Below are 21,057 nucleotides of genomic sequence, written 5' to 3' on the forward strand. Positions count from 1 at the left end.
AGGCTGCTGACACAAATTACATATTGGAAACTTATTTGCCAGTTCTCAAAGAACCTCATTGCCCAATACATTCTGAAGCACAATTTCAAGCACTAGTTCTTACATTTAAAGTTCTTGAATGTTATGCAACTACAGTATTTGAATTGCCCCCTTGTGAACCTGACAGATGAAATTATCTGGGGAAACCCTGCTCTGTGTATGTCTATTCTGAAATAAAACAAGTTGCTTGCTGGGACAAGGCCTTCTCTGCGGTGATATCCTATGTGGAACTCCTTCCCTATGTTCTATAATGCTTAGGGTCTTCTCTTCTGTACCCTAGACAAAAATAATCTCATTGACCTGGGTATCTGGCAAAAAAAGTTTTGTTATGTTTTACCCACCTTTTGCCCTCAATTTTTTAAAAGGTCCTAACATTTTCATTTAGAGGTGATTAATGTTTTTACTCTTTTAAATCATTTTCTTTAAAGACTGTTTAAAATTTCACTATAAAATGTGTATTGCTTTTTATTTATACCCTGCTTTTCTCCCCAATGAGGAATCAAAGCAATTTACAACACTGTTGCCCCTTACGGCCTTGGACCCTCATATTTGCAGGACCACCATCTTTCCTGCGGCCATGACAGCTTCACTCATCTGAGTGGAGCCTTCTGTAGGTGCCACCCTGCAAATGGATAATCAATAGTAGCTTGAAAAGGCCTTTGACAATGTTAATTGGAACTTTATGTTGGAAGCTTTGAAAGAGGCACCGGCTGGTGCTAACTTTGTGAAGATGATCCACCAAACAAAAGGCGGTGGTAACGATTAATGGGGAACAGACACAATACATTGAAATCCAAAAAGGGACAAGACAGGGATGTCCACTTTCCCCACTGCTGTTCATTTTCACATTGGAGATACTTAATGACTCAATAAGAGGACAGAAAGAGATTAAGGGCCTGAAATTAAAAGGGGAAGAATATAAACTTTTGGCATTTGCTGATGATCTAGTATTTATACTGGAGAACCCACTGGATTCACTTCTTATCTTGAAACAAGAACTTGGGAGACTATGGACTTGTAGCCAGCTTGAGAAGAAATATCAACAAAACTAAGATAATGACTAAAATATGGAAGAGGAGAGGGCAATTCAACTACAAGAAGCCTCAAGTTTCCAGCTACAGAAGAAAATAAAATATCTAGGAATTGTAATGACAAATAAATGCAATTCATTACAAGAGAATAATTACAAAGAACTACTGAGGAAGACAAAACAGGATTTAGAGAAACGGAAAGATCTACAGATATCTTTGATGGGACATATTGCAACAGTTAATATGAATATACTTCCAAAATGGTTAATTTTATTTCAAACAATTCCCATTTTGCAAAACCCAAAAATCTTTAAGGAATTAGAACAAGCAATTTCAAAATTTATTGATTGAAAGCTCTTCAAGATGCAAAAGAAAGGGGGGGAGGCTTTGGCCTACCTAACTGGAATCTTTATTATAGAGCAGCTGCATTAATGTGGATTAAAGACTGGGTCACATTGGAAGACAAGAGAATATTGAAATTGGAAGGTCATGACCTCTTGTTAGGTTGGCATGCCTTCTTATGGTATGGAAAGGAAGTACACATAAATATTTTAAGCAACATTGAATACGGGCATCCCTAATGGAAGTTTGGGAAAATCTATACAGGCATTTCTATACGAAAAAAATCAAAACTGATTGTCCCACTAGAAGCTATTACACTCCCAAATGCTTACCAGGAAGAAATACAGAGAAGGATATATTGGACTCTGAGGAACATACAGAGAAGGATATATTGGACTCTGAGGAACATTTGAAACCACTAGAAGATTTACCATGGTGGCAAAGAGCGCAAATAGAATCTAGATTTACCAAAGATAAGAAAATTGGATTCTATAAAAACTTGTTAGAGATTGAAAAGATTATTATATCCACAGATCTAAAGCTTATACAAAGACTTTATGTACGTTTACTTGATGATTTGTTGTTGGATGAGATAGCGAAAGGGAATATGATTCAATGGGTGCAGAATATAGGGCATAATATTAACTTGGAGCAGTGGGACCAAATATGGAAGAAAAATATTAAGATCACTAAAGCTATTCCTTATAAAGAAAATGTTTATAAAATGTTTTATAGATGGTATGTAACACCTGAAAGGTTAGCTAAAATCAACTTAAAATGTTCTAATAAGTGTTGGAAATGTGTTTATACATTTTGTGTTTGTTTGTGCAAAACATGAAAATTTCAATAAAATTCTGCCTTCCGGGGCAGTTTTTTTTTAAAAAAAATAGTAGCTGGTACTCAAGCATACTCTGTTGTTGCTCCAGCTTGGTGGAATATCCCTACCTGATGAGTTCAGGAAGACTCCCACACTTTTTATCATTTCACAGAATATACAAAACAGAATTGTTCAGGATGGGCTTTTATAAAGGAAATAGGGTCATAATTCATGACAAATTTTCAGGGAGTTTTCATTGCTTTGTTTGCTATACATACCATACTATTCAACTGTTTCTCTAATCTTGTAATGAAGTTTTGTTCCATTGTTCGTTGTATCTATTAGTTTATTGTGTGTAGTAAACTGTTTAGGACACTGCTCTAATTTTGAAATCTCATTGTATTAAGCTGTTCATGCTGCATGTATACTGCTCTGATTGTATCGGGGTTTTTTGTTTACAATTTATGTAATTCCCTTTTAATCTTAGTGAGAAAGGCAGACTGTATATGAAGTAAATTAACCCACATTTTGAAAATACACTGTTAAAGGTATGCCTATAGAACATGAGGTTGCTAACCAGAAGCTCCAATACTGAAGGAGATGATGTTACATCTATCCAGCTCCACTGCTCTATAAACACCTGTCAACAAAAGGAAGACAAATGGAGCAAAGTTCCACCTCATTCTTTTAAGTCATCTTTAACAAGTAGTATACTGTAGCAGCTTGGAATTTGCTCCACCCAGCCAAACTGAGACAGATAGAAAGGGCTTAATTCTACCATCCTGCCAACCAGAAAACTGCTGTTAGTTGTACTATGTTAGGGATCTGGTAGTCACAGTGATACTTGCTTTCAAGTAATGCCAATTTTGTGTGTTATTCTGGGGGGTATTTAATGTATCTGCACAATTTTCTTCTACAGTCCTGTAGACCTTGAGGCCCAACATTAAGGTAAGATCTAAGAGTGGTAACAAACTAAAAAGCAGCTAAAGCAATTAAGTTTCACATTTCTAGACTATGAATGCTAACTTTATTTTGAATATTTCATAGAAATATTTATTTTTTATTTATTTATTTATTTATTTAAATTTATAAATGGGTTAACACAGATAGTAATAAATAAAAGCAAAAAACTTTGTCATTGGCCACCAATGCTTAGATTAGGACCAATACCCTTCCAGTGGAAACTTATGATATTTCAAGTTGGATACGTTGAAATGTCCTGTCAATGCAACAGACTGCACAAAAAACACCACTTTATATTTATTTCTCCTCCCCAGTCTTTTACATACCTAACTGCTGTAACACAGTTGCTTTCACTTGTGCAGGAAGATTTTCAGTCTGTAAAAGTTGTTCATAAGCTTCCTTTGCAGAGTGATATTTTCTCTTAAACAAGAGCAAAAAAAGAAATTACAACTTTAAATTTATAAATTCAGGCGGGCAGTACTGTAATTAAAAACAGAAATGAATATTAATGATATTCAGCACTAAAGCAGAATGCTGCTTTCTCCAATAAAACACCAGCTTCAATACAATTAACAGCAAAAAGAACAGTCAATTCAGATTTATTTATTTAATCTAGTGAATTGTAGGTCTATCATTTCTCTTGATTTTGCTGATTGTGATCCTTTATTCTGCTACATTTGGGATGCTATACGGTGCTAATGACAGTATTATCTACCTTATAAATTTAGAATGTCCAAACTTTACTCCAAAATGGAGGCATTCTTGATATAGGTTGCTAAAGAGAAAAGAAAGGCTATAGGAAATTAATGAGCCCCATTCCATAAGGCACCAGAGATGCTATTCAATTCAACTAGTTGTCAAGTGATACTAAGGCACTGTCTTTTTCTGTATCTTGGCATTCTACAGACTAGGATTAATTAACTATTTCACAAAGCACATAAAAACCAGCAGAGAAAAGTATAGGATGTTTGTGAGGACACTATTTTCCTCCTTTTGTAGCTGAGATTTTAAAAAGTTGCTGTAATGCAAACAGTTGCAAGTTGTCTAACAACTTCAGCCTTTTGAGAGCAGCACTGCAAATACTGAACAGATCATGCAACATGTTTATTATGTGCTTGATACTGAGGCCAGAAGACTGGCTGAGTCATCACAGACAGTGAGATCTAGCCATTCATTAGGAAACACACTGAATTAGAAAGACACAAGTAAAGGGGGGGAGGGAATAACACAATCAAAATTGTACATGATATCCTATTAGATCCATGTATATGCAGACACAAAACAACTAGTTTCCAATCTTTAACAGTTTTTAGTTGAGGTACCTTAGGACAACTATATTATTGTTTCTACATTATTGTATTATCTGTAATTGTGATTTCTTCAAATATGGTATGCTTATTCAAGTTACATATGTTATGCTTATTCAACTCACGTATGATAACCTAAGATCAAGATCCTTTTCAAGTTTCTTTTAAATATCTAATGGGTGACATGACAATTTAGTCTGAGTTACAAGTAGTGAGTTTTATGAGAACAATACTAATTCTTTTAATATAATGGATTTTTCAGACTGATGGAGGTTTACGTTTTTGCTCCAATGCATTGCATACCCTCTTTTTAAAAGGATATAAAATAACTTTGAAACAAATTGTATGCTAGATTTTATTTTATATTTTAAGAATTGCTGTTATCTATTAGTAAAGTGAGACAAGTTGGGCTTTTTGTATACTTGAAGGAATCCCCATGCCCGCAAAACATATCTAAATTAACCAAAATAAAACTCCTGAAATGTCCTGATGAGGACAGAGCATGCTCTAATTGACACAGAATACTGAGAGCAGCTAAATAAATTAAGGGTAGGGAAGGGGAAATTAGTCTGTAGAAGCCCCCAATAGCTCATGAAATCCTGGAGAGGGATTCCTCTTAGAGGAATCTTTCAAATTTTTCTCTGCCCCCCTCCTCCTGCCACACAGTTCCTTGTACTCCCTAATTTTTACTTATAAGACAATACTACCTACAGTATGGCATACAGAGTAAACAAAATATTTTTATTTTCCACATTAAATTAATACAGAACAGTAACAACATTGGTGGTTCTCACTCTTGCTTCACACAGATCCATAGAAAAGAAAGGATGATATCATGGCACACTTTCAAGGTTTAGGAGGTATTTCAAGGAACAAAGTAAAAAACAACAACACCACAGTCAGTAGAATGTCACTTCACTGACTCTCAGTTTGAAGGGAGATACAGAGACTGTGATATGGAGGCTGCGCAAAAGGAGATATAGAAAAGTTCTGTATTTTACCTCTAATTACATAATTACAGCCCAAAACAGGGAGGACGTTTCCCCTCCAAAAAACTGTTTCCATATGAAGGAAAATCTGGTTACAGTTTGCTTGCTGTTGGAGTTGTACTGAACATTTACTCATGTTGATTTTCAGTGTGAAAGACTGCTGGGGTAAGAATATCATCAACCCAACTATAAAACGGAACCTTAACTTTTTTTGGTCTTGTTTGCTGCCTTATTTCTACCCTGCATTTGTTCTTACTTTGACAAAGGTTTTCCAAGAGGGGAAAACCTTGTTAGAGTTTCTTTCTCCTAAACAAAGTGATCTTAGCCAATCATGGATCACTAAGTGGATGGAATTATGCCAGATTTGGTTATGTGCTGACACCAAGGAGGACAAATACAGCCCATTACAACAAGGGCAAAACGTTTTGAATAGGTGAAGTGCTGGGAAGAGCAGAAAGACTTCTCAATGATGGCAAATACTTCATGAAAATCACTCTCTTCAGCTTGGCATTACTGTCTACAAGATTTCATACCAACTTAGATTTAACAAACAAAACATGCATAACACTTACCTGGGTTTCATACAAGTGGGCAATGTGAAATCGAACTGCAAAAGTAGGGAAGATATAAAGAACAATAAGTTCAAGCAAAATAAGTACGAAGTTATCTATGTGCATCTATTTATAACCTCATGTCTCTCTGTACAGACACTGAATCGAGCAATGCCATACAGAAGGGTCTTCTCTCAGACAACAGATAGACCCATCCTTTACAAAAACAGCCGCTCTGAGCCTGTTTCCGGGGAAGGTGGGGAATAATAATAATAATAATAATAATAATAATAATAATAATAATAAAATAAAATGGTCCCAGACTCAAATCCTCCCACAAATTTCCAAAAACTGGTTGCACACATATAGCCATGAAAGTTACTGAATGATCTTGGTCTACTTAATCTCAGCCTAAACTACCTCACAATTGTGAAGGTAAAAATAAAGAATGGAAAATCATGTACATCACCATAGTATATCACTGGATAGATCCAGTGAAGAACAAGAAAAAGGCCAGATAGATGAGGCAGGGCTTAGGAAGGAATCAGGGAAGACAATGAGCAAAGTTGAGGAATTTTAGTGGTAAAGAACTGCAAACTGATTTAAATTAACCGGACAAGCTACCTGCAGGTCACCAATCAGTTTATGATCTGGCATGGGGATATGCTGCTCAAAAAAGGCAAAAATTCCATTAGGAGCTGAAGGAGCTCTTTGGATCTACCATGTTAAAGTACACAGTTCAAAGCAGCTTTATCTCAGAAGACACTGAATGGGTGATCCCACAGTGAAGACAATCTGTTAGAGAGGTGCACCTGAACAGATAAAAGGTCTCTTTTGTGTCCCTGCAAACTTTGGGTAACTTTCAGATGTGTAGAGAAATATAAACAGCTTAAAAATTAGTGGGTGTTAAAAGCTATAGAAGAAAGTGATGTCTGTGCAGTAAGGGCTAAATAACAGGTATGGAAAAACCTGGGCAGAAGGACAGGCAATTGATCAGAGGTAGAAAACAATGGCTGGAAGGGTATGGCGAGGGTTTCAGCTGAAGGGGGGGGGGAGTACACACGAAGGTAGAACGTACTATGCCAGCTCCAAGAAAACAAATAAGGACAGCCAGTGAAAGGACATTTTATTTTAAAGTATTTAAACTTTTATAAAACATTTGTGTCCCACCTTTCTGCCCCATTAGGACTTCAAGGCAACAGTTACAAAGACATATGAGAGCGTGGGAGAGGGAATGAGAAAGTAGAGGAGAAGGGAGACTGAGAATTCCCATGCCTCATGGTTTTTTAATACTATACTGCTGGTGTTCTTTTATCTATCTAAACAAAATTAAACCATATCATTTCAATTTTATTTGTGGAATCCAGTTGTTATCCATAAAAAATAGCCTTTAAAAGCCTCAAGAAAGCACTTGAACCAAAGTTCTTGCTCTGAATCAATGTTTGATTTTATAGTGTTTTTAAAAATACTACTTGTAATTTAATGTCACTCTATGAGGTGCTATGTAGAACACAGGTGGGTAGCTGTGTTGGTCTGAAGCAGCAGAACAAAGTTTGAGTGCAGTGGCACCTTTAAGACCAACAAAGCTTTCTTGGCTTTGAGTGGTCCCTCCTAACAGCTCCCCCCCCCTCCCTGTAAGTAGCCCTTGAGGAAATTTTATTCCATTTGTCTGAAGAAGTGTGCTTTGCACACAAAAGTTTACACTTTGAATAAAACTTTGTTGGTCTTAAAGGTGCCACTGCACTCAAACTTTGTTCTATATAGAACACAGCAATGGCTATGGTGCCATGGCAACACTAAAACCATTTGAGATTTTTGTCAGTTTTCTCCCAGTACTCCAGCACTGCTACAGAAGGAAAAGGAGCAGCTGGAACTTAATGGTGGGCTGAGACAGGAAGAGCACTATGGCAGGGATTGTTGACATCTACTACTGAGGGTGCTCGGCAACTATTTCTGAAGTAGAGGGCCATATTAACCATATCCTTGCATAGTAGAAGCAGAGCTGTTCTGATTAAGACTTTTGAAAGTTTTGTACTACAGGCTTCCAAACTGTGCTACTTGTATCCTATTTTAAATCTTTTTAAAATTAATTATTTTGCTTTCAAATGATTCTATACATTGGTACCTTGGGTGCCAATATTGGTAGAAAGGGCTGATACAGATGATTAAATAAATCTAAGAAATAACAAGAACAAATACAGACTTAACAAGCCCTTGAACTACTTACTTTCAGCATTAGACAAAGTGCAAGGATTGCAGTCAACCAAAGCTAACTGAAAATGCTGCAAAATAGAACAGAGAAATCATCCAACTCACTTAAACATACAAAGTTTTCTCCCCCATTTGAAAAATTGCACACATATATTAAAATGATTTTAAAAGACAGTAAACTATTCACTCTCTTTAGCAGAAAATACATTGATAATATGATCTAGTGTGCATCAAGTGACTGAAGTTAACTGCAGATGAAAGCAGATAATCTATAGCAATATATAACCTTTCTTTCTCAACCAATTATCTGAAATGACGCCAGCATCGTACATAGAGAAACATGACGGAATGAAAAATTAATGTGGAAAAAAGTAAAATCTGAAGGACTATTATCACCTATGTCTTGTTCATGTTATCCACTCGTCCAAAAGGAAACTGCAATACAGAACAGGATATATTGCATTCTGGTGTTCAGAAATGTGTAAGACTGAAATATAAAGGGGCCATGTGAAGCCCCCTTCCACTCACACAGAGTGCCTTTCACCCTCTACAACCTCTCTTCTTCAGGTTATGGGTTATACATTGGTCAGGACCTCACACTTGCCACTTTTCTTGTCTCCTTCATAATCAACAGAGCGTCATGACCATCGCACACAGGTCCCCTTCCCTCTCTCACTTCCAGAGACATCCACAGACAGGGTAGTCTAGACCCCTTTAATAATCAGCCCTCACTCACACAGAGCTATTGGGATTAGGGCTCAAACACTATTCTTTTTTTTTCTTTTTCTTTTTTGCTCAAACACTATTCCATTCACTCGCTGCCACCATTCATTCATATCCTATATGTGTATACACCAAGATATTAAATGGTGTGTGTGTTTCTTTCCCTTAGACATGCAGCCCACAGGGTTAATCAAAACAAGAAACTTTTATTTATAAGAACAAATCCTTGAAGAAAGTAAAGTATAAGAAACAACGTTTCGCTTCCACTGAACTTTGGAACTGAGGTCCTATACCTACAACTAGGATCCTTCAGTTACAAATTTACTATTTGCAGCCTGTTCCAAGCAGCTCTTCTATACAGTCCCCCTCAGTCAGAAAACCCTCTTTTCACCTCAGCACTTAAACGGTCTACTTGTCTACTATTAACCCCTCACTACTTTCTCAACTGCTGTTTTTCCAAGTCTCCTTCTCTGAACATTCCATCCACTCTCACTGGCTGCTCTTAGGGAGAGGCTGAACCCAACCTGTCCATAACAGGCTAATTTTATAAATACCAGTGGCTGAAGATTCTGATAATCAGTTTCTGAAGTTTCATCCCCCTGATGGGGGATCACACATCCTAAAATCTGCCAAATTCGATTTTCCTAAATAAACAGTCATTCATATGTACACCCAGTTTCACCTATGTAGTTGATTAATATCTAAAAACATAGAAATGCTCAGTGTTACAGAATGGGGAAAACCTCATGCACTTAAAGAGCATGGGAAGTCTTTCACAGCACGTTCACACCACAACTTGGTTTAATAATCAGACAAGCTTTGGAAACACACAAATTACTCCAAGTATCACATTAATTAGGAGTAGATAGTTCCAGATTACACTTTTTATATCCACAGAAATATTTAGATTTCCAGAAGTAAGTTTTAAAACATTACAACATATCATACTCAATAATAAAACTAGACATCATTACCTAACATTGTCAGTGCAGTAACAGCTAATGGTATGTTGCCATCTTCAAAACAAGTCAACAGGAGCAACTTATTACATGCAAACATAATTTAAGGTTCAGGGTAAGTAACTTATATTCACTTACTCTATCAAAATTATAACTTGCTAATATTTTATACTGTAAGCATGCCCGCACTTCTGTCATATAAATGAAACACTACCATCAGGTATTTAAAAAGTTTTCGTTACATATTATTAACATGCTGATCTATCAAGGTAATCTACAAAAATGCAAATTAAGATTTTTTAAAGGTGTTACAGAAACCAATGTATTTTGACAGTCTTACAAAAACAACAGAAATCTATTCATGCACAAACAGCTTCATTCCTTGTTAATAATCTCAACGCTAAAAATAAATCTCTAACAAGACTACTTTGTATTATTTCTTTTAAAGATATATATATCTTTAAACTTTTAATCTTGCCAATACAAGATCAGTCAATAACTAGTGCTACTAAACATCTAGATGAAGTTAGAATTAAAGATGGCTTCTTAATATTTCTATAGTGAGTGGTACTAATAAAATGCACAAACAAACCCATTTCTAAACAAGAATATTCTATTAATTAATAAATCTTACCACACCATTTTGTTGCATACAATTCCAAAATCCCAAAACACCAAGAATTACAAAATGTAAATGTTTTCCAAGATCCTTTAATATAGCACATAGTAAAACTATGCAGCCAACCAAAGACATGAATGTGGGTAATGCTACTAATAAAACACCTATTCTTGTCTGGGCACACATCCGCAAACGAACAATCATATGTATGTAGAACAATCCTCGAAAGCCAGCTCGATTTAGAACAGATTCGCCTTCTGAGGTATTTAATAGTAAAAATGAACAAAAGTTCTTTGTCAAAATTCAACCAAATATCTATTGTTTCCAGCATTATAAGCTACAAAAACACCACATTAAATATTCAGCTTCAAATCTCTGCAGCAAAGCTAGCAAACATCTGCACCTCCTACAAATATTGCAGCACTGAAGCTGGCTACTGCTGTGTGAAATAGTTATTATGCAGGAGAAGCCACTGCAGTTTAGAGATGACACACAATACCTCGAGGCAGACATCCATCCACAGAAATTCAAATCATGAGTAAGAAGATTTAACTAGGAAATCAGAATACTTCAAAATAGTAGTGTCTAGCACAGCAACCAAAGATAACAACAGAGTTTGATTTGTAAGGAACTAGGATTTTATATTTAATCACAAAATTATTCTTTGTCAAAGCATTTGACTGCTGATATGATTGTGGCAAAAGTTGCTGATGTGACCTTTACAGAGAATGACTGTGCAATGCTTGAGTATCTAAGACGCTAACATTCCCATATGTAGACAAACAATCTCTTTGGCACTGCACATGCTTAACAAGCTGCTCAGGGCTAGAATGATTCTCAGTTATTCTATAATTCTGCAACTTCATTTCAAGATACTTCAAAAATATCATTCATATAGCAGCAGAAGTTAATTCAGAATGCTTTCCAGACACTTTTCTAAGTCCACATCAACTACATGGATGCGCTGGAATTTTATTTTCCTGTTTCCCAATAATAGTTCAAGAAGTCTGCATTTCATTATATATATAAAAAAACTTTAGAAACCTGACAATTTTGACATGAACTTACCACAATGGAAAAGTCTTATCCCAGTTGAGTTCAACTCTCAGAAATTGTTTTTCTAACTGTGTGAACTAGGTGTGATGCCTGATCCTGAGAACAGTCTTTTGTTTCGATAACTAGGACACGGAAAGCCTTGCGTAATCAAAATGCTGGCAGACAGCCAAGGCTCCATCTGACAGGCATGCTGAGGGCAAGGGTGGGAGGATGTGCAGCACACGCTGCTAAATCAACTCATTAGTTTACTCTCTAGAGTCCTTCAAAATCGGAATTCATCTTTTTTTTTTTTTTTAAAAGGAGGATTGTAAGGCACAAACACTCCCTTCCATGCACAATCAAAACAGGAAAACCGACTAAATGAACAGGACAAAAAAGGTGAGCAAAGCACTTTATTTGCATATTATGAATGGAACAGATTTGGTCTCCAATGAGCACAGACCAATGTTCTTCTCGTACTGCAATATTCCAATCATGTAACTACAGAGAAGATGTTAGGGTAATAACTTTGTTGAACACAAGTCAATATTAATTGTGCAATGAAAAGGTGAAAGAAAATGCCAGTGAAATTTTACCATAGCCAAGATTTTGAGGAGAATTCAGATGGGCATTATGTACATTTGGATATTAAAGAAATAAATAACTAGGGGTGTGCATTCGACATAAACTGAGCCAACCCCCCCCCATGAAAAATAACTTACTGCTATTTTTCAGGTATTATTTAGACTTTGTACAAGCATAAGCTGTTTGCCAAGCTGTCCAAATGTGAGTGCCACAAAAGGGAAATAGACTTTTTGGGTTACCGCATATCCCCTATGGGGTTAGAAATGGATCCGGCGAAAGTGCGGGATGTCCTGGGGTGGGAAGCCCTCGCACTAGGAGGCAACTTCAATCCTTCCTTGGATTTTCACATTTTTATCGAAATTTTATCACCAATTTCGCCTGGGTCAGCCTTCCCCTCACTGACTTGTTAAAAAATAAGGGGAAGGGACCATAAAGCACAAAGCCTGGTGCTCAGGTGCCGTGGACCTCAGAATGTCAAGTGGCTTTTGACAAACTTAAATCTTTATTCACATCCGAACCTGTGTTGACCCATCCAGATGAAAACAAAGAATTAATTGTGCACGTGGACGTGCTGAATGTGGCGATGCGGGGGGCTATCCTACAAGAGGGGGAGGATGGTAAACTGCACCCCTTGGCCTATGTCTCACGGAAATTTAATGCCACGGAGCACAATTTGGCTGTTTGGGATAGGAGGCTGGAGCCATCCGGCTCGCCCTATCCATTTGGAGACATTGGTTAGAAGGTGCAAGGGTGTCGTTGGAGGTTTCGACTGATCACAAAAACCTCGAAGTTCTACGCACACCCCGTAATCTTAATGCCAAGCAGCTGATTTCTTTTCCAAGTTTCAATTCACACTTCACCACTTCCCGGGGAAGGCAAATTCCTTAGCTGATGCTCTTTTGCGCTTCCCACAATGCAACAGTCAGAGGGAGGGAGTGGTGGACTCGATGTTCCCTTGTCACACGTAGTAAGGCAAAAGTGGAAAAGGACACTGGAAGGAGGGACTGGGCCACCAAATTTGCCTCAGCCTTTTCTGACTCTGATCGTTCGGAAATTGAGTTGGACGGGGGTCTCGAACAGAGGCAGGATGGTTGCTAGTATAAGGACCATTGCCTCTTCGTTCCCAGAACCCTGCGCAGCCAGGTGATGGCAGTAGTTCATGGTTCTAAACTGGCGGGTCATCTTAGCTACCTAAAGATGTTGTATCTTTTATAAAGGCAGTTTTGATGGGCGGGCATGAGAAAAGACATTTTCTTGTATGTACAGTCCTGCCCCACTTGCCTCATGTGTAAACCCCCAACCAGGAAAGCCTCCGGGACTATTGCAACCACTGCCAACTCCTACCTGGCCGTGGGAAGTTGTCTATGGACTTCATCATGGATTTGCCCCTAGTGGGGGGAAGACGGTCATTTGTGTGGTTTTGGACATGTTTTCTAAGCAAGCATATATTTTCCCTCTGAAGCAATTGCCTACTGCCAAGAAGTTGGCTAAGCTGTTTATGTATAATATTGTCAAACTCCATTCGATCCCGAAGAAGGTGGTCTCTGACCAGGGGGGTCTCAATTCGTGGCTAAGTTGTGGGGTGAATTGCTGAAGGCCCTGGGAGTTGAACGGGCCCTCAGCAGTGCCTACCACCCAGAAACCGACGACCAAACGGGTTAATCAAACTCTCAAACAATTCTTGCATTGTTTTACTAATTTTCAACAGGACGACTGGGTGGAGTTGCTCCCTTACACAGAGTATTGCTGCAATAACGTGGTTCATTTGTTCACGGGGGTCTCCCCATTTCAAGTGGTGCATGGCTACGAAGGCTTCCCCCTTCCCTGGTTCCCAAGGATGCACCGGGGGAGGGGAGCATTGAGGACTGGCAGCGCCATGTTAAAAATGCCTGGCCGCTCCTACAGCAGACATTGGACAAAGCCAAAGCTACTTATAAAGCACAGGCGTACCGTAAATGTCTCCCGGCTTGGGAGCTGCAGGTTGGGGACAGGGTGTACGTCTCCACTAAGAATCTGAGACTCTTACAACCTAGCCGTAAATTGGGTTGGAAATTCATTGGTCCTTTCACTGTCGTGCGGAAAATCAATGACATCACTGTTGGACTGGACCTTCCTAAGATTTTTAAACATGTCCATCCTGTGTTTCACTTTTCTCAGGAAGGATCCGGGGCCGAACGTCTGGTGCCCAGCACGGGCCCAGCCCCCCCTCCCATGATGGTGGATGGACAGCTGCATTTTGAAATTGCCCAGAACTTGGACTCTCACCTTAAACATAACTGCTTGTATTATCTTGTGGAATTGATAGATTTTGGCCCTGAACACATGGAATGGGTTAAGGCCTCTGATGTGCGGGCTCCTTGCTTGGTCCGCCTCTTCCACTCTCGCTTCCCCGACAAGCCGGGGGCGGGGGGCGGGATGTCAGGTAGCCCTGCCATGGTGTTTTCCCCTGACTCTGGTATGTGTAATGCTCTGCAGCTGTTTCTCGCTTCTGCCTCTCTTATCTAGCCGTTGGCCTTGAGCGCTCATTGCTTTGGCGCAAAGCCTCTGCTGTCTCCTGCTCACCTCTGAACAGTTAACCAGTTCCCTGTGCTCCACATTAATTGCTTATTGGCTCCTAGGTGTCAGGGGGTGTTGTATAAACCCACTATAATTACTATAGCCATTTTGTATGCCTCATTCCTGACTCAAAGAGTCTAAGATGACTTCACCTTGCTCTGATCAATAAAGCTGAACCTGTTTAAGGACCTGCTGTCGATGCTGAGTTATTGAAGTACCTGGCAAGGGGGCACATATAGATATTGAACAGCATGGGGGAGAGGATTGTACCCTGCAGGACATCACATTCTAGTGGGTGCCGCTGGGTAACTCCCCCCCAAGTACCCCCTTCAGATCCATTAATAAGTTCAGATTGTTATTTTGGCATCTGGCTGTCAAGTTCATAGAGATCAGTGAAGACTAAATAATCTAAGTAACAAAAGGCTTCCCTTATCCCCTTCCATATTTCTTGTGCTCTGTGCTAGTGCCACATGTTCTGGATTGGCCAAACCAGCAAAGGACCAGCAGGTAATGTGTGAATGAGAAACCTCCTGGGAACCCTGCATACTCCAAGGGAACCCTGCCTTGAATTCCATAGCAGAAGAAAAACAGGATATTTACTAACTTCATTTATACTCTGCCTTTCTCCCCAGTGGGGACTCAAGGCAGTTTATGTTATTCTCCTCTCACGTATTTTATCATCACAACAACCCTACAAGGCAGGCTATGCTGAGAGTGTGTGACTGGCTCAAGGTCTCCCAGCAAGCTTCACTGTAACAGCAGGGATTTGAACCTGGGACTCTCAGATCTTTGTCCAACACTAACCACTACACCACTACAAACATTAAAAGAGTCAGATGCACTGGAAGAGAAGAAAGGTTCTTTGTCTGCTGTCTCCCCCACTCATCCCCGACTGCTCACAAGAAGATACAATCTAGTACATATAGGGAGGAGAAGTAGAGAATAGGGGAAGGGAGGGGGATAAATTGAAAACAGTGGGGAAAACCAGAATTCTTTTTAAAAATTGCTCTGTGGTCTCCCTACCACTGTTAATGCTACCCTTAATGAGTTTACAGCAAGCCCAGAGAAAGTAGTCCCTTCAAGAACTGAACCGCTAAGAAGTAGAGGCTGAAGTAGAGGCTGCAGCTGTCTCCAGGAGGTGGGGCTTCTCACACTGCCCAAATGGAATGCAGCTCCCAGATCATCTCTTGGTAGGAATGGGGCTTACAAACATACAATGGGGGCACAAGGTATTAAAGCCTCCTCCCTGCTCTTTGGTGTCCAACTTCTCTCTCTCTCTCTCTCTCTCTCTCTCTCTCTCTCTCTCTCTCTCTTTTTGCTGTCAAGTCACAGCTGACTTATGGTGACCCCGTGAGGTTTTCAAGGCAAGAGATGTTCAGAAGTGGCTTGCCATTGCCTTCCGCCATGTCGTGACCCTGATATCCCTTGGTAGTCTGGGCCAACCCTGCTTAACTTCCGAGATGGTAAACTTCTGATGATACTGGGCTGTGTGCATTCAGCATAAACCAAGCCGAATAAATAACTGAAAAATACCTTATCGGTATTTTCCGGGTATCATGTAAGCTGAAGACATGTATTCGGCTCCTGATATAGCTGAGCCTGAAAAAAACAGAGGGGAGTGAAACTGACCAGTTTAATGGCTGGAAGGAAAGGGAAAGCATTTAAACATGCCTTCTCTCTCTCTCTCCTCTTCCCCAGCTGCCCCGCTGTGAGGGGGGGTGGGAAAGGAGAGAGAGAGAGAGAAGGCGTGTTTAAATGCTTTCCCTTTCCTTCCCCAGCCACCCACCACAGCAGGGAGGCTGGTGAAGGAATGGAATTAAAACATGTCTTCTCTTCCTCTCCTCCCTTCCCCAGCCCCCCCCCCCATGATGGGAAGGGTGAAGAAGGAAAGGGAAGGCATTTAAACATGCCTTCTCTCTCTTTCGCTCTCCTTCCCCAGCCTCCCTGCTGCAGGGGGTGGCGGCTGGGGAAGGAAAGACACAGAGAGAGAGAAGGCATGTTTAAATGCCTTCCCTTCCCTTCAAAAGCCAGTTTGGTGTAGTGGTTAGAAGCGTGGACTCCAGTCTGGAAGACCTGATTCTCCACTTCTCCACATGCACCTGCTGGTGTAACCCTGGGTCAGTCATGGCTCTCTCAGAGCTGTTCTCTCAGCAGTTCTTGAAAGAGCTCTCTCAGCCCCACCTACTTCACAGGGTTTCAGTTGCGGGGAGGGGAAGAGAAAGGAGATTGTAAGCCACTCTGAGACTCCTTTGGGTAGTGAAGGGCGGGGTATAAATCCAATTTCTTCTTTTAGCCATTAAACTGCTCAGTTTTACTCCCCTCCACTTCCAAGTGAAGGGGGTGAAACTGACCAGTTTAATGGCTGATAGGCATTTCAGCATGACAGTGGGTGTCTGGGGAAGGAAAGGCATGTTTAAGTACCTTTTCGCTGTTTCTTTCCTTCTCCAGCCCCCCTCTGCTGCAATGGGGAGGCTGGGGGAGGAAAGGGGAGGCATTTAAACATGCCTTCTCTCTCTTCCTTCCCCAGCCGCAGGGCCATTTCCACTGGTCAGTTTCACTCACCTCTGCTAGTCAGCTATTAGGTTTAAATGGTCTAAACCTAAAAGCTGACCCTTGGGGAGTGAAACTGACCAGGTGGAAGTGGCTGGGCTGCTTCGGGAGGGAAGGCATTTAAAACTGCCTTCTTGCTCTCCCTTTCCTCTCTGTAGGTATAACAGACCCAAAGACATTTGGAAATACCAAATATTTCCCAGGTCTGAATTCTATACCGGTATCGGTACTCAGGAAATTTGGTATTTACTGATATTTTTGGGGTCTGATATACTCAAATCTGAAAAATGTCTATTTTTTTTTCTTGCACACCCCTATATCCAGGTCAGGGTCCTGCACCTACTACTGTTGTTCTTACAGAGCATTTAGGGAGCCCAGGGAAAGTGGCTCCTCAGGCACTAAATTAAATCAATTCTAATGAGCAAGGCTTTACATCTGTGCACAAGTATTCAGGGTAAGATAAGGTCCACAGTTCATGAATACAGTTTTATAGTCCTCTCTCCATGGGGTGAAGTTTGAAAGTAAACTTAAAACGTTTCACTTATTTTACTGCAGAGCTTGCAAGACAGATCCTAGAATTTCATAACTAAATCTTGGTCTCATCCCAGTACAATCACAAACAACAAAACAAATTACAGTGAACCAAAGTTATATATTCTTTTATAGTGAAAAATGAAGCACATGCAAATGAAGAAAATGCTGGCTTATCATTATAAAATTTAAGCTCCTACCTTTAAACTAGACTCGAAATCTGTGTTCACTTTGAACATAAGCCCAAGTCGTAAATGAATCTCCTTGGCGCGGCAAAAACTGGGATCAACATAAAGCACCTCCCGAAATGCTTTAATTGCCCTGAGGAGGAAAAAGAGATTAAAATGTTTGTTAGTATATTTTAAGTTGTCTGCAAAGTAAGTTTCCTGAGAAAGCCACATTTTATACAATAATGCCCATGAACTGAATGAAGTACTCTGAAAAATGCTTATTTGATTGACTCATACATTGCATTTGATACTCCAATATAGACTGAGGAAATAGTGAAAGAGAAACACCCATGTATTTTATAACTGGAGTATAATGATCTTGAAAACGGACAATGCATTTTGGAGACTCATACAGTAATACTTATTTTTCAGTTTCAGAATATAATCTTGCATTTGCTGTAATATTTAATAGTAGTAGCAAATGAATGAAAGGTTGAAGGAATGAAGAAAAGGTTGAAGGAGCTCAGTATGTTTAGCCTGGAGGGGAGATGACTGAGAGGTGATACGATAACCATCTTCAAGTACTTGAAGGGCTGTCATATAAAGGATGGTATGGAGTTGTTTTCTGTTGCCCCAGAAGGACGGAGCAGAACCAACAGGTGGAAATTAAATCAGAAGAGTTTTCGGCTACACATTAGGAAGAACTTTCTGATAGTTAGAGCAGTTCCTCAGTGGAGAAGGCTTCCTTGGGAGGTGGCAGGCTCTCCTTTGGAGGTTTTCAAACAGAGGCTAGATGGCCATCTGACAGCAATGGTGATTCTGTGAACTTAGGCAGATCATGAGAGGGAGGGCAGGAAGGGATGCATCAGTGCCTAGTTCTTGTGGCCCTTTCTTACATACCCAGGGAAATGCTGATTGCCACTTTGGGGAAGGAATTTTTCTCCAGTCCAGTTCGGCTGGAGATCCTGGAGGTTTTTTGCCATCTTCTGGGCATAGAACAGCAGTGAATTTCCTGCATTGTGTAGGGGGTTTGAACTACATGACTCTGGAGGTCCCTCCCAACTCTGTGGTTCTATGATTCTATCTGTTTTTATCTTAAAATATCTTAGCTAGGAAATGATGGAAACCAAGAAACTTTGGGGTGGATCTAAATCAAGCATCTTTGCACCAATGGAAAACACTTCTGTTTGCATAATCAGGGAATCTGTAATTTATGTGGATTCTCCTCCTCCAGCTGCAGTCCCTGCTTTTTGTGCTGTTACCTCAATAATTTCCATGGGCCCACTCAGCTCTTAGGAGTGTTCTTTCAGTGGACACAGGGAGGGAGCTGCATAACTAGAAAGGGGAGGTGAATCAATTCTGTAATCACAACTCACAGTTCTTTGAAAATTACCCTGCCTCTCAGAGCTTTACAAATCCCACGAACCAGACTGCCACAATATTTAGAAATTTAATTGTGGCATGTAGTATATATTTGCTGTCCCTCCCATTATGCTGAAGGAGGGGGGCACTTTGGTTTGATGAAAGTCACCATCCTCCCAGGTGAGGCTAAGATGTTATGTCAGCCATAGCAACCACAGCATCTCAGCAAGCTCCAGGGAAAGGTCTGGATGTCTCATGGTACAGCTTTCCCCAGGAGACATCTGGGATTCCCACTGGATATGCTCAAGATGCTACCAATGTTATGGAAACTGCAACACTTCAGCTTCAATTTGGAAGCAGGGGGTTGGGGGCTATCCAGTGTTTTGAACTGAGTGTCACATATATGACTATCTGCCCACTGGACAGAAGTCTTGGGTGTGTGCTCGGTGCAAGGAGCTCCTGGTTCTCAGGGAGCATGTTTGCTCCCTTGAGGCCAAGGTGGCTGACCTGGAGAAGCAGAGACAGTCAGTTAGGCGCACAGAAAAGACTCTCGGGGACTTGATAGATATGTCCCACTCTGGATTTGGCAGCCCCGCCGCTGTCAGGGAGCATGAGGGTCAAGGAGAAACAGGGCACCGTGCTGAGGATAAGAGGAATGTGCCCTCAGAAGGGACCTCTTCCCCAGCTGGTGAGCGGGTATCCTTTCGCACCAAGGAACCATCCCTGGGCAGGGTGGGAGGGGGGCTCTTGGTGATTCGATCCTTAAGCAGGTAGACAGCTCAGTGGCGAACCCATATACTGACCGTATGGTGACTTGCCTGCCTGGTGTGAAGGTAGCGGACATTATGCGTGTTTTAGATAGGCTGGTAGATAGTGCTGGGGAGGAGCCAGTGGTCGTGGTGCATGTCGGCACCAACGATGTGGGGAAATGCAGTCGTGAGGTCCTGGAGGAGAAATTTAGGTTGCTGGGCAGGAAACTTAGGTCCAGGACCTCCAAGGTAGCTTTCTCAGAAGTGCTACCTGTTCCACGCGCAGGGCTGGAGAGACAGGCACAGATCAGGAGTCTCAATGTGTGGATGAGACGATGGTGCAGGGGGGAAGGGTTCAAGTTTGTTAGGCACTGGGATGCTTTTTGGAACAAGAGGGAGCTGTACAGGCGAGACGGTCTCCACTTGTCCCGAGAAGGAACCAGGCTGCTGGCGCTTAAAATCAAAAAGGTGGCAGAGCAGTTTTTAAACTGAATATTGGGGGAAAGCCGACAAGAGATGAAAGGTCTCTGGTTCGGGTTGGTTCATCTCAGAGAGATGAGGGGGTACCTATTGCTTTTCTGCAGAGAAGTGGATTGAAATTGTCCACGGAGACATGGACTGCCTGACAAAGTCTCGAGATAGCAAGAGGAAGGTTGCAGGCTTAACTTGTATGGAAAATTACAGCTGTTTCTATACAAATGCTAGAAGAGTCCGAGGTAAAATCGGGGAGTTGGAGTGCTTTGAGTTGGAGGGACAAATAGACATTGTGGGTATTTCAGAAACTTGGTAGGATGAGGAAAATCAGTGGGATACGGTGATTCCCGGTTATATATTATATCGGAAGGATAGGGGGGGAAGGGTTGGAGGTGGGGTAGCTCTGTATGTCAGAGAGGGTATAAAGTCTAGAAAGATTGAGAGGCTAAGTGAATTGGATTCGCTTCTGGAAGTTCTATGGGTTGAAATAGGGG

General features: G+C 40.7%; 1 protein-coding gene across 2 annotated transcripts in view; it reads right to left on the bottom strand.

Moving 5' to 3' along the window:
• The window catches only part of KDM6A (lysine (K)-specific demethylase 6A), a 262,078-nt gene that overhangs the window by 103,112 nt on the left and 137,909 nt on the right, over positions 1-21,057 (bottom strand). For both annotated transcript variants that reach the window (XM_015409805.1, XM_015409804.1), the window contains exons 6-9: positions 18,009-18,129; positions 8,267-8,321; positions 6,061-6,095; positions 3,519-3,612 (exon numbers count right to left, since the gene is read on the bottom strand). In XM_015409805.1, coding sequence (XP_015265291.1) covers positions 3,519-3,612; positions 6,061-6,095; positions 8,267-8,321; positions 18,009-18,129 — 305 coding nt within the window. The remainder of the gene's footprint in view (positions 1-3,518; positions 3,613-6,060; positions 6,096-8,266; positions 8,322-18,008; positions 18,130-21,057) is intronic.

Source organism: Gekko japonicus, unplaced genomic scaffold (genome assembly GCF_001447785.1).
Source record: "Gekko japonicus isolate JY-2015 unplaced genomic scaffold, Gekko_japonicus_V1.1 scaffold4, whole genome shotgun sequence".
NCBI classification, from domain to species: Eukaryota; Metazoa; Chordata; class Lepidosauria; order Squamata; family Gekkonidae; genus Gekko; species Gekko japonicus.